Below are 14,525 nucleotides of genomic sequence, written 5' to 3'. Positions count from 1 at the left end.
GGCAACAAGTTTATATTCGTCAACAGTCCAATATTGAAGTAGACGGGTCCACACACAGCATAAAGTTTTGTATCGTGCAGTTATCAAGGGTACACGAGTGGGCCTTCAGCTCCGAAAGCCCATAGTGATGATGTTTCATTGAATGGTTCACACACTGACACTTGTTGATGGCCCAGCATAGAAATCAACGTTCGGAAGGGTTGAATGTTATGTTCAACAATTCTCTCCAGTTGTCATTGGTCCTGTTCTTGCAGTATCTTTTTACAGCTACAGCAATGTCAGAGATTTGATGTTTTATCAGATTCCTGATATTCATGGTACGCTCATGAAATGGTCATACGGCAAAATCCCCACTTCGTTGCTACTTCAGAGATGCTGTGTCCCATTGCTCGTGTGGCAACTATAACACCACGTTCAAACTCACTTAAATCTTGATAACTTGTCATTGCAGCAGCAGTAACTGATCTAAAAACTGCGCCAGACACTTGTTGTCTTACATAGGTGTTACCGACCACAGCACTGTATTCCACTTGTTTACATATCTCTATATTTGAATATGCACGCGTATACCAGTTTCTTTGGCACTTCAGTGTTTATTTTTAATTGCAAATGGTTCAAAATGGTTCAAATGGCTCTGAGCACTATGGGACTTAGCATCTGTGGTCATCAGTCCCCTAGAACTTAGAACTACTTAAACCTAACTAACCTAAGGACATCTCACACATCCATGCCCGAGGCAGGGTTCGAACCTGCGACCGTAGCAGCCGCGCGGTTCCGGACTGCACGCCTAGAACTGCTAGACCACCGCGGCCGGCTTTTAATTGCAATAAATAGTATAGCACCCATACTAAGGACTGCTGTTCAGTGCTCTGCATTAGTGAATAATTTTTTAATTTTCTCATTGTCCTCCAAGTTTCCTTGGAATCAAACATTACCTGCATCTAACAATCAAGAGGCTTAATGATTGGGTGGAAAACACTGGTTTTAAAATTTTCACTGAAAAATGTGTTCTTTTAACAGTTCAAGTCATTTTTTAATCTCTCTGTTCTTAAAATATTATTTTAAATTTGAAGGAATTGGTAAAGTTTTTGATAAAAAACTTACCTGACTGCCATACTTGCCCAATTCTGAGAGCTTGGTTCCTTCGAGCTCTCAATAGTTTAAAGTTTGTTAGGCACAAGGCATGAGGACATGGGAAGATACAGAATGTATCTGCTCCAATGTCAGAGTATTTGCAAGTCTCGGCTCATTTATGGCTGTATGATACACAGAACAGCTTGGTTGCTGAAATCTGAAGACTGTTGATGCTGTCCACAATGAAACAACTAAGATGGTCACACAGAATGATGGTAGTGAACTGTCACTTTCTATAAAATAGAGCATGTCATGTGAAAGCATTTAAAATTTATTCAGTATCCCAGGCATATTTACAGCATGCAACTGCTTGCCCATTATATTTCACCAATCTTTTAGAAGCAATGAGGTCCTCTGGTATTTGTCTAACGAGTTATCTTTTAGAAACTGATGTGACAGATACTAATGTGAAATGCCAAGGTGGGAGTAAATTATCATGTCCATAATTATTTTAAATTTAATAAGGGAAACATCAGAATTTTAAGGCAGTGGATTGGTGCTGGGTAATTCTCTAGGTGTCTCAATTATTTATGCCAACCATGCTTTCAGTAGGTGCCTGCTACACGAATTTACAGTTTATAATGCACAATTTTTCGAAACTTTTTCATACAATGTGTGCTGATGACAACAGTACTAGGCAAAATATAAAATTCATATAAATTCATATAAAATTATATAAATATAATTTTATGCAAATTAAATGATTTTCATTGGTATATTAGCTGAGATTAAGATAGGAAGAATGTGCTGAACTAAAATGACCACGGATAACCTGGGGAATTTGTGAAGACAGCCGTCTTGTCTCAATATATTATCAGAAACACAAGTATAAGAAGTATTATGTACAAGGATAATACATTTTTGATAAAAAAAAATTATGGATAGAAGAAATATGTGAATAGTAAAATCAGTTTCAGCAAATAATTTGAATGTGACTGTAGTCTGTTTGCACAACAAGGGCCAGAGGTGCAAGAAATAAAAAGAGGCAGAGAGAGATACGAAAATTAACAACAAGTGTAGTTTAGAACTAAACAACTTACATCAACAAGTTCTAAACCACGATCAAGATCTCTTTCTACAGAACCAGGACCTTCTGCTTGAAATCGACATGCAAATGCCTCACACCGCTGAGCAAAGTCATCAATCTGCTTCTGTGACATTGTAGCAAAACGTGCTTTCGTTGACTCCAGATTGTATGTACGTCTAATTGATGCCAAATACAGTTCTTCCCATTCCTTCTGCAGCTGATGTGCTTCTATTTCATCCTCATGAGGATACTAAAATAAAACACACACAAAACAATCAATTTTATTAAGATGAAGTACATAGTCTCTTTCAATTAACAATACTGCTTTTCATTTTCCCTAAGAATTAGTTTTAGTTTCATAAAACAATAACAATATTCAAATAGAAGAAATAAAATAACAAATTCATGAAAGTTCTCAAATTTATTAACATGCAAAAGCCCTTGCAATACTGACCGATGACCATAGCAGTCTGGTCTCTTTAATCCCCCAAACCGACCAACCCCCAATACTTTTACTATTGATAATTAATTTCTTCTTTAGGAGTACCTCTAGGTCAATTTGAATTGCTTAAGTGTAAAAAATGAGAAAACATTCTGGACTTATTATAAACAGCCTCAAATAAAATTTCAATGGTAGGAAATGTTGTGCTGTTATGTATCACTCCAGAAGAGTGATGTATAAACCTTCATATGTCTTTCCAATGAATGACACCTATGAAAAATAAAATGGTATAACAAATTATTTTATAGCAAATCATGACTACTGTGTGATTTTATTATTTATTTCCATGTGGTGAGTCGTATCAAGGGATGCAGGTCTTCAGGACATGACAGTGACTGCAGTAATTTTGCGAGAGGAAGTACCTGTGTGAGCATTTCCACACATAATGGTGGCCTAAGATAAAATAGTGCACTGGTCCAGGAAAAAAAGCCAAAGCCAAACAATCATGGGATTAACTTTGGAAGTCATATGAAAATTGTATTGTATATTCATTCGTAATCCTGATTTTGAATCATAAGGTTCTAGTAATGCTCTCAAGTCTGTATTTATAATTAGAAGATCCCTGCCCTGTACTGAATTGCACATTTACAGGTATATCTTATAAGAGTCATAATATTATGAAAAGGTTAGTTGCTACTCGCCATATAGCAGAGATGCTGAGTCACAGATAGGCACAACAAAAAGACTGTAACAAATAAAGCTTTTCGCCAGTAGTGCCTTCGTCAAAAATAGATGACGGACCACAACACACACACACACACACACACACACACACACACACACACACACATACAAATGCAACTGCAGTCTCAGGTAACTGAAACCACACTGCGAGCAGCAACACCAGTGCCTGAGGAAGAGGCGACTAGGTGGGGTAAGGAGGAACCTGGGACAGGAGGGGTGAGGAGAGGGATAGTGGGGTAGGGGTGGCGGATGTGGGGAGCTGCAGGTTAGGCAGAGGGCACTGGAGAGTTGGGGAGGGTGTTAGTGGAAAAGGAGAGAAGTAAAAAGACTGGGTGTGATGGTGGAATGAGGCCTATGTAGAGCTAGAATGGGAACAGGGAAAGGACAGTGACTAACTAAGGTTGAGGCCACGAGGGTTATGGGAACATAGGATGTACTGCAGGGAAAGTTCCCACTTGTGCAATTCAGAAAAGCTGGAGTTGACAGGAAGGATCCATATGGCACAGGTTGTGAAGCAGTCACTGAAATAAAAGGTGTCATGTTTGGCAGCATGCTCAGCAACAGGGTGGTCCACTTGTTTCTTGGCCACAGTTTGTTGGTGGCCACTCATGCAGACAGACAGCTACAGCTTGTTGGTTGTCATTTCCACACAAAATGGAGCACAGTGGTTGCAACTTAGCTTGTACATCACAAGGCTGGTTTCATAGGTAGCTGTGCCTTTGATGGAATAGGTGATGTTTGTGGAGTAGGTGGTGGTGGTGGTGGGAGGATGTATAGGACAGGTCTTGTATCAAGTAGGTCTATTACAGGGGTATGAGCCATGAGGTAAGGGGTTGGGAGCAGGGGTTGTGTAGGGATGGACGAATATATTGTCTAGTTTTGGTGGACGGTGGAATACCACTGTGGGAGGACTGGGAAGGACAGATGGCAGGACATTTTTCATATCAGGGCATGACAAGGGGTAGTCAAAACCCTGGCAGAGAATGTAATTCAGTTGCTCCAGTCCTGGATGGTACTGAGTTATGAGGGGAATGCTCCTCAGTGGGACTCTCCTTTTCCGCTACCCCCCCCCCCCCCCCCACGCCCCCCACCTGCTCTCCCCACCTCTGCCCTTGCCCTCCATCTAACCTGCAGCACTTCACTTCACTGTACGCCACCCCTACCCTACTATCCTCCCCCTTCCCTACCCCAGCCTTCTCCATACCACCACCCAGTCACCATTTCCATCATGCTGCTCACAGTGTGGTTTACATTGCCTGAGACTGCAGTTGTGTGTGTGTGTGTGTGTGTGTGTGTGTGTGTGTGTGTGTGTGTGTGTGTGTCTGTCTGTCATCCATTTTTGACGAAGGCTAAAAACTTTATTGGCAAGAGTCTTTTTTGTTGTGTCTATCTGTGAATCAGAATCTCCACCATATGGTGAGTAGCAACTTTCCTTTTCATAATATTGTTACATTCCATCCTGGATTTTCCATTGTTTGATTGTAATAAGAGTCACATTTATTTACAAAAATGAATATTATACCAAATCTTTGTCTTTCAGCAAATTCTGCATAATTCTGTGAAGAAGTCCACAATTGATAATTAAAGGCGAGTAGGCATTCACTGCTTGAGATATACCAAAAGTTTGAGAATAACCAAGGGAGCATTACATTCTGGCACCCTGGTGCCAGGACTTAGATTGATTATTGCTGGAAGAAAACTAGAATGTGGAACAATAATAATAACAGCCAAAAGAATGAAATTACTCTAGAAGGACAGTGTGGTTGTCCAAAACAACCAAGTCAATAACAAAGCCAATAACAGAGCATCAAGAGGAAACATATAGCTAAGTAAATGCACTTGAAGTCAACCATTCAAAAAGGGATGTATAGCAGATAAATGACAATTAAAGTTAGTACTAAAAAATATTTCATGCTATTATGCCATGGTCCCAGGAATTTTACATTAATGTGAAATCCATTTGAACATGGCATAATAGCCTGGAGCGTATAATTAAATATAACATTTCCAGCTGTGAAAGTTCACATTTTTCAATTGAAAAAATTTTCAATTCAACCACCGCAGTATATGTTGAAGAGTATTAAGCCCATGAGTGTAATGATGGTGGTCGGCGACTGTTAAGATTGATGGTAGTATTCAACTGGTGCCCATCAACTATGCAGCAGCTAGTGGTGCCAATGACAGTTGCGTGACAGTCAACGAGCACTTATTTTATTTTATTTATTTGTTTATTTACAGATGTTTTCCAATGAAGAGGTTGGATGACAGTTGTTGATTGGGAAAGAATTGTTATAACATAATACTGTTTAACTGTGAACTAATAATAACTCAGAAGATTGGGAAAATGCTTAATTGCAGGAATTAATGTATGTGTTAAAGTACAGTGAATGAATCTGTCATGAGATTGTCCCTCTAAGTGGGGGAAGATGTATTGTTACATATCATTCTGGAAAGGTGATGTGTAACCTTACACTCACCTCTCCAACGAATGATACTCACAAATGATAAAACAGTATAACAAGATTTTTTAGAGAACACCATGACTATTTGTGCATTTATTATTTATTTTCATCTGGTAGGTCATGTCAAGGGATGCATGTCCTCAAGATGTGGCAGTGATTGCAGTAACTTTGCAGTGTTGTCCCAGTGGAGGCTCCCAATGACAGCAGCATGCTTCTATATTGCTGCCCCCACCAAACCCTCCTGCATCCAACTTTCAACTGTGGAATAGGGCACCAGTGGGACTAGCTATTGTGCCTCCCACTGTGGAGCCTATGGAGTTTGAACATGTGCCCTTCTTTCCCTCCTCACCAGTAGCATATCCCTCACACTTCTGCCAATGTCAGCAGACTAATCATTACCCCAACCTCCACAGTTTGTCATCCTCCCAGCAGAGCAAGTTGCACTGGCAGTTGATCCACTGCCAGGGAATCTTGGGCTTTCTCCAATTCTGCTGTTGCTTGTTACACAATCTAGAGAATGCCAATGGCTATACAAACATCATATAGTCCAGATTTAGTGCCCCATCCAGTGGACATCAAAACTGGTGCAGAGGTACTGGTATGGGTATGGAGCAGAATACTACAAAACACTGTCATGGAGGGTATGTGTGAAGTGTGACATGGGCAGTGCCACTGACACCGTTCTTTACCTACTGGCAGCAATAGACCTGACTGGGCAATTCAAATCATTGTAACAATGATTTCAACCCTGTGACAAAGCCTTAGCCTTGCACAGGTCTCTGTGCCATGTGCTCGATAGTCAGTCATTCTTGGTGGTTGTGTGTTGGGTTTTCCTTCATGCTTGTTCTCTATGCAGAGTTTGGACTCTTTTCTCCCCCCTAAGTTAAGTCACACATTGAGATTCGTTCCCTCTTCTGGGGTTCTGCTCCCCAGCTTGTAATTGAGCCACCATCAGGTAGTGTAGTTACATTTGTGCCAACAATAACAATTCCATGAGGTCTTCATATCGATGCAATTACTAAACCAGTATGTACAAATATATATCCATTGGTAGGGAGGCTTGCGTGCCACAGTGATATACATAGCTGTATCATAGGTGCAACCAGAATGGAGGGGTATCTGTGGATAGGTAAGACAAATAAGTTGTTCCTGAAGAGGGGCAGCAGCCTTTTCAGTAGTTGCATCGGCAACAGTATGGATGACTGACTGATCTGGCCATGTAACATCAACCAAAATGGCATTGCTGTGTTGGTACTGCGAACAGCTAACAGCAAGGAGGATTTATGAATGTAATTTTTCCTGAGGGCATACAGCTTTACTGTATGGTTAAATGATGATGGCATCCTCTTGGGTAAAATATTCTGGAGGTAAAATAGTTCCCCATTCGGATCTCTGGATGGGGACTACTCAGGAGAACGTCATTATCAGGAGAAAGAAAACTGCCATTGTACAGATCAAAGCATGGAATGTCAGATCCCTTAATCCGTCAGAAAATTTAAAAAGGGAAATGGATAGGTTAAAGTTAGATATAGTGGGAATTAGTGAAGTTTGGTAGCAAGAAGAACAAGACTTCTGGTCAGGTGACTACAGGGTTATAAATACAAAATCAAATAGGGGTAATGCAGGAGTTCGTTTAACAATGAATTAAAAAAAAAAAAAATAGGAACACGGATAAGCTACTATGAACAGTATAGTAAACGCTTTACTGTACCGAAGATAGACACCAAGTCCATGCCTACCACAGTAGTACCACTTTATATGCCAACTAGCTTCGCAGATGATGAAGAGATACAAGATATGTATGATGCCATGAAATAAACCATTCAGATAGTTAAGGGAGCTGAAATTTTAATAGTCATGGGGGACCAGATTTTGATAGGAGGAAAAGGAAGAGGAAGAGAAGGAAAAGTAGTAGGTGAATATGGACTGGGGGAAAGGAATGAAAGAGGAAGCCACCTGGTAGAACTTTGCACAGAGAATAACCTAATCATAGCTTGGTTTAAGAATCATGAAAGAAGGTTGTTTATGTGGAACCTGGTTTTGAATTGTAAGACATTTCCAGGGGCAGATGTGGACTCTGACCACAATTTACTGGTTATGAACTGTAGATTAAAACTGAAGAAACTGCAGAAAGGTAGGAATTTAAGGAGATGGGACCTGGATAAACTGAAACAACCAGAGGTTGTAGAGAGTTTCAGAGAGAGGATTAGGGAACGATTGACAAGAAGAGGGGAAATAAATACAGTAGAAGAAGAGAGATGAAACACTTAAGGCAGCAGAGGATCAAGTAGGTAAAAAGGCAAGAGCATTGAAAGATTTAAGTTGAAACAAGTCCCCAGGAGTAGATATCACACCATTAGAACTACTGATAGCCTCAGGAGAGCCAGCCATGACAAAACTCTTTCATCTGGTGAGCAAGACGTATGAGACAGGTGAAACACCCTCAGACTTCAAGAAGAATATAATAATTCCAATCCCAAAGAAAGCAGGTGTTGACAGGTGTGAAAGTTACTGAACTATCCATTTAATAAGCCACGGCTGCAAAATACTAACACAAATTGTGTACAGACAAATGGAAAAGCTGGTAGAAGCTGACCTTGCAGAAGATCAGTTTGGATTCTGTAGAAATGTTGGAACATGGGACACAATACTGACCCTACAACTTATGTCAGAAGATAGATTAAGGAAAGGCAAACCTATGCTTCTAGTGTTTGTAGACTTAGAGAAAGCTTTTGACAATGTTGACTGGAATACTGCCTTTCATATTCTGAAAGAGGCAGGGGTAAAATACAGGGAGCGAAAGGCTATTTACAATTTGTGCAGAAACCACATGGCAGTTATAAGAGCCGAGGGGCATGAAAGGGATATCAGATGGTTGAGAAGGGAGTGAGACAGGGTTGTAGTCTATCCCTGATGTTATTCCATCTGTATATCAAGCAAGAAGTAAAGGAAACAAAAGAAAAATTTGGAGTAGGAATTGAAATCCATGGAGAAGAAATAAAAACTTTGAGGTTTGCCAGCGACATTGTAATTCTGTCAGAGACAGCAAAGGACTTGGAAGACCAGTTGAATGGAATGGACAGAGTCTTGAAAGGAGGATGTAAGATGAACATCAAAAAGAGTAAAACAGGGATAGAGGAATGTATTCGAATTAAACCAGGTGATACTGAGGGAATTAGATTAGGAAATGAGGCACTTAAAGTAGTAGATGAGTTTTGCTATTTGAGCAAAATAGCTGATGATGGTCAAAGTAGAGAGGATATAAAAGGTAGACTGGCTATGGTGAGGAAAACATTTCTGAAGAAAAGAAATTTGATAAGATCAAGTATAGGTTTAAGTGTCAGGAAGTCTTTTCTGAAACAATTCATTTGGAGTGAAGCCATGTATGGATTTGAAACACTGAAGATAAATAGTTTAGACAAGAAGAAAATATAAGCTTTTGAAATGTGGTGCTACAGAAGAATGCTGAAGTTTAGATGGGTAGATCACATGACTAATGAAGAGGTTCTGAATAGAATTGGGGAGAAGAATAATTTGTAGTACAACTTGTCCAGAAGAAGGGATTGGTTGGTAGGACATGTTCTGAGGCATCAAAGGATCACCGATTTAGTACTGGAGGGAAGCGTGGAGGGTAAAAATCATAGAGGGGGGCCAAGAGATGAATACACTAAGCAGATTCAGAAGTATTTTGGTTACAGTAGTTACTCGGAGATGAAGCATCTTGCACAGGATAGAGTAGTAAGGAGAGCTGCATCCAACCAGTCTCTGGACTGAAGACCACAACAACAATTATTACAACCATAATACATTTTGAGAACCTCCCAGAAATGATAAATACTGCATAAGAGATAATTACTGGTGGTTAGATTTGAAGCAGCAGCCTGTAGTACACCAGCCAGCAATGCTGGCTGCTAATCCTCATTGCTTGCAGTGCAGCTTGAGGTAGTATTAATAATAGTGCCTTAAAACACAGTATCCTTCATCTTTTACAATATAGATACAAAGCATAGCTTAATGTAACATTACCTGTCATTGCACCAGCAACAGAAATATAAATATTTGTGTTAAAAATTTTCTAACATTGCAATCTGCTTTTCTCTGTTGTCATGAAATCTTTTTCTCAGTTTCTTCACTGGGGCATTTTGATGAGAGTAAATACAAGGGGGCTTGTGGGAAGGCATCCTCTTCATTTCTCTGTATCATTGCAATCACTTCAGTTCAATGGTCTCCAACAGGCTTATTTATGATTCTAGGTATTGTCAGATGCCCTAAGCCCTTACTTTTTATAATTTTGTTTCCTTATTACAACAGCAAATATATTCCATTTCTCCTGCCTAGAGATGGTTCTTATTTGGTCCAGTAATTGTCGTTGCTTTTAATCCATATCTTATTAATAGGTAGGAATCATGTTTTGTACGGGCTAATTTTTGAAGCTTTTTGGAAATGTTTCATCCCAAAGTATCTGAAGCACTTCAAGGTACAACTTACAGAAAAAAGGTACTATTCCAAAATAAAAACTAACACCTTACTACTGTTGTAAAGTTTAAAGGAAGGCTTATACAAAAACTGTATATTTGGCCATCCAACATGCCAGAGGCTGTGTTTATGTGTCCATTGCATTCTGAAGCATTTGTGGTATCTGGTCAATGGTAGCAACACTATGGACTGTGTGTCACCATTTCAATATACAGCAGAGAACTTCTATATGGTGTTCCACCATTAGACCAACACTTTGGATGAAGTTGTATGTTCTGTTATGCCACTGCAAAACAGATTACAGTCATATCATGCTGAGACAATATTAAAAGGTTGATTAACCACTCAGTACTGCAGTTGACACTGTACTTAGTCCTCCACTCAGTACTACAGTTGACACTGTACCTATTCCACAAATGTACAACTATCATAGCAGTATGCCATAAATGATCAGAAATAGCAAAATCTGACAGTTATCTGGTGACTCTTCATTCTCACATTTTTAAGCTCAGTAATATGATGCCCTTTGCTGTTTCCATTTCATCTGATGACTGGCTTGAAGCTGGCAGTATCGAAGGTCCAACAGATTGCAAACAACTGTTAACCTTTGTGGCTCACCATTACACTTGGAAGCCACCCCTACCACATAATCAAAACTAACATGCACAAATTCCTGTACAATAAATGGGACCAAAAAATACAAAAAACACACAATTGGAATTAAATATTGCTTGATCTATTTAGCTTAATGGAACACAGCAGTACCAGACATCCCTGCCAAACACACACACACACACACACACACACACACAAAACATTCAGTAACAAAGTTTGACAACACTACCCAACACATTCCCTACAAAAACAATCCATTTAAAATACATCATGCTTCCATGACATCACATTAAAAAAATAAAATAGCCTAATATTTGTAAGAACCAAGATTATAAATATGATAACTACTTGTTTCGCTCACAACATTGAGCCGTTCTCTTAGCTTCCTCCCTACCCTCGCCCTCAAAAAATGTGGCACATTTGAAAAACAGTCAAACAATTGAAAGAAACAAGATTATAAATATAATCAATAATAGTTTCACTTATAAAAATCTGAGCTTCAGTCTTATGTTCCTGCCTAATCTCACCCTCAAAAAACTTACCACATTCAAAACATGTCTCAATATTTGTTAGAAATAAGATAATAAATATAATAGCTATTCGCTTCACTCACAACAATTGAAGTTATGCTCTTAGGTTCCTGCCTAACTTTACCCTTGGAAATTGTGCCACGTATGGAAAGAAATAACCAAATATTTGTGTCAACCAATATTATAAATATGATTGCTACTTGTTTTCCTAGCAACAATTTCAAGTGTGCTCTCAGGTTCCTGCCTAACCACAATCTCATAAATCATGACATATTTGGAATAAACAGCATAGTTTACACCAGTGACTAAAACAACCACAGACAAAATTTAATAATAGGTCACTTCCATCCTTTGCATCATAAGCTCATGATGTCACAAAAGACGTCTCTCATCAAAGCAGTTGAGTGAAATTACACTGTAAGCTTGACCCAACTATTTTTTGACATAATAGTTTCTGAATCTATCTAGGAGTGACATCTCAACAATTTAAAAGATCCCCTTAACAGACCTAAGAGTTAGTTGGCTCAAATGTAAATTAACTAAGTACAGTTTGCCCTCAACCCACATCCCTCCCGAAGAAATTTTCAGTACCTCAGACATATAAAAATGGTCACTAACCTAATTTATTTTGGCACACATCAAAATAAATGATAATATCCCTGCATCCAAGGACTTTTAATTTCCCATTTACCAAGGAAAAGTTCAGTACTGAAAATATAAATATGGACCATTCTGTCTTCATCATCTTCGCCTTCAGTTCTTGCAAATTACACAAACCCCAAGATTTTATATGCCATAAGCCTTTATGAGCCAGTTATTACTCATCCGAGTACAGACCATTGCTGTTAACTTTTATTACTCCGTTTTACCTCAATTTGATGTAAGTGCAATGTACGATATGTCTCTTGCATTTCACAGTAGTCTATTTCTGCTTGAATGGATGTTCTCTGTATTGTAGTTATTGCCTGCAATACATCTTTGAAGGTTTCTAATGAAATAATTTTTTGCTCTAGCTTTGTCTTCACATCCTGTAAAAAATATTTTTATATAATCAGCACTGCACAGAATTAAAAAACTAAATATTACATTTTGTTATTATTATTTTCTTAATTTGCATCAACATACAATCATTCTATCTCTGAAAGCTTGCATATTGGACTTTGTCTTCTTTGCTAGTATTTGCCCAAGTTGAGCCTTCCACTCAGTTGCATGATGGATGACTGCGTTTATGATAGGTTTCAAGTTTATCCTGTAAGAAAAGTTAATAAATCTATTAATTTACACAAAATAGCTTTTTTATTATCTTAAATTCAGATCTTAATTGTACAGGAACAAACAGCATTGTAGTAGCTGACACATCCCAGTACATGAAAGTTGATAACAGTATATATTTCTGAGAAGTATTATTAAAGGCCTTTCTTCTGTCTTCTTTTCTGCATGATGGAATTTTTCTTTCAAATTTTCAAATACTTATAAGTGCTTGAGAATCAGTATTAGGAAATGTACCATATTTTATTGTTACAATATGCAGGTTCCCACCACTTCAAAACTGGAAACCTTTTGTGAAACAGTTTAATATCTTTTTATTTTTGAACATGATAAATATTGCTTATGGCTATCAAAATATTTATCAGTAATGATTTTCATTTTGACAGTTTGTCATTTTCAAGCATACATACAGTACTAATTTTTAAGAAAAAAACTTTTAGAAACAGAATTTGGAGTACAACAATATAAGGGACAATACAGAGTTCACTCACCATAAAGATGATATGTCGAGTTGCAGGCAGGCTCAATGAAGAGAATGTCATGCAGTTAGCTTTTGGCCAAGCCTTCTTCAGAAAAGAAAATACACACACACATTCATTCGCACAAGCAAACACACCTCATACAAATATGACCGCCATCTCTTGCAGCTCAGACCAAGTGAGAAGCCATTTATAACTATTGTAAATAGTTAGTGAACTCCAGTCTCCTAAAAAGATAACAGTCTGACAGAATATGGATAAGGTGGTAGCAGAGGTTAACATTCCTTGAGGAAAGACTAAATAAGAACTGGCAGATATCTCCATTCATAAAATTGCCAAAATTATCTCCAAGTGGTGCCATATGATTTTTATTTTCAAGTTAAAAAACACATCAACTGTCCAGTTTTCACACATAAAAGACTTTTGTATCACCAACACCAGTAGGAGTCCGTATTAAAGGGTAGAATCAGGCTATTTTGTGATTCAAAGTCCACACAAGGCAGAGGCTCTCCATTTCCTTAGGAACATTTGCCAATGCAGCTGGTAAAAGCAAAGCTCCAATAACAGATAGGTATGGTTTTATCCTTGACTGGTTTCAGTAAAGGAATGAGTACAGCCTCCTCCATCTGTGTGAATAAACTCTATTAAACCAAATTTTAATGAAACTGGAAATGGGTGATTGTCTATTTCCTCATTACTTTCACCTCTACAATTCTGTAGATTTTATGGGACTGTGAAGTTCATCTGGTTGAAACAGTGACATTAAAAAAGTGTTCAGCCACTGGTTGAGCCATATACCTATTCAAGCTCATCAAAACCCTTTCCTCACTATGGCCGTAAGAGGGGGTATGCTGCACTTTCCCAAAAGTCTCCCTCTACTTCTACTCCTTGGCTCCACAGCCCTTGGAGGGCCTTGGCATGGATCACAATATCCTGCCATTCTATCCAGTCTATGGCTTTCCATCTCCAGCCTCTGACACCCAGCTTTTTCATGTCGTCTTCAATTCGGTCCATCCATCTCTTTCTGGGATGTTCCTTCCATCGTCTGCCTCCAGTCTTGCCATCAAAAATCTTCTTACATGTTCTGTCTTCCTCCATTCTGACCACTTGTCCTGCCCATTGCAGTCTTCTTATTTTAATGGTAGTGACAATGTCAGGTTCTTCAAAAAGTTGTTCTAATTCTGTATTCGTACGAATGCGCCAACCTTCTTGATTGTATATTGGGCCATATATTTTATGCAGAAGCTTTCTCTCCCAAATGCTAAGGATCGTTTCCTCATTTGCAGTCATAGTCCATGTCTTGGCATCATACATAACAACTGGTCCTATAATTGTTTTGTAAATGAG

General features: G+C 38.7%; 1 protein-coding gene across 1 annotated transcript in view; it reads right to left on the bottom strand.

Annotated features, from left to right (window-relative positions):
- Positions 1 to 13,460, bottom strand: part of LOC124798989 (dynein axonemal heavy chain 10) — a 1,080,466-nt gene extending 1,067,006 nt beyond the window's left edge. The window contains exons 1-5 of the mRNA XM_047262526.1: positions 13,345 to 13,460; positions 12,768 to 12,881; positions 12,556 to 12,679; positions 12,300 to 12,458; positions 2,175 to 2,411 (exon numbers count right to left, since the gene is read on the bottom strand). Of these exons, the coding sequence (XP_047118482.1) occupies positions 2,175 to 2,411; positions 12,300 to 12,458; positions 12,556 to 12,679; positions 12,768 to 12,881; positions 13,345 to 13,460 (750 nt within the window). The remainder of the gene's footprint in view (positions 1 to 2,174; positions 2,412 to 12,299; positions 12,459 to 12,555; positions 12,680 to 12,767; positions 12,882 to 13,344) is intronic.
- Positions 13,461 to 14,525: the final 1,065 nt, after the last annotated feature.

This window comes from Schistocerca piceifrons, chromosome 5 (assembly GCF_021461385.2).
Source record: "Schistocerca piceifrons isolate TAMUIC-IGC-003096 chromosome 5, iqSchPice1.1, whole genome shotgun sequence".
In the NCBI taxonomy this organism is placed as follows: domain Eukaryota; kingdom Metazoa; phylum Arthropoda; class Insecta; order Orthoptera; family Acrididae; genus Schistocerca; species Schistocerca piceifrons.
This window is presented reverse-complemented; position numbering and strand designations above follow the sequence as displayed.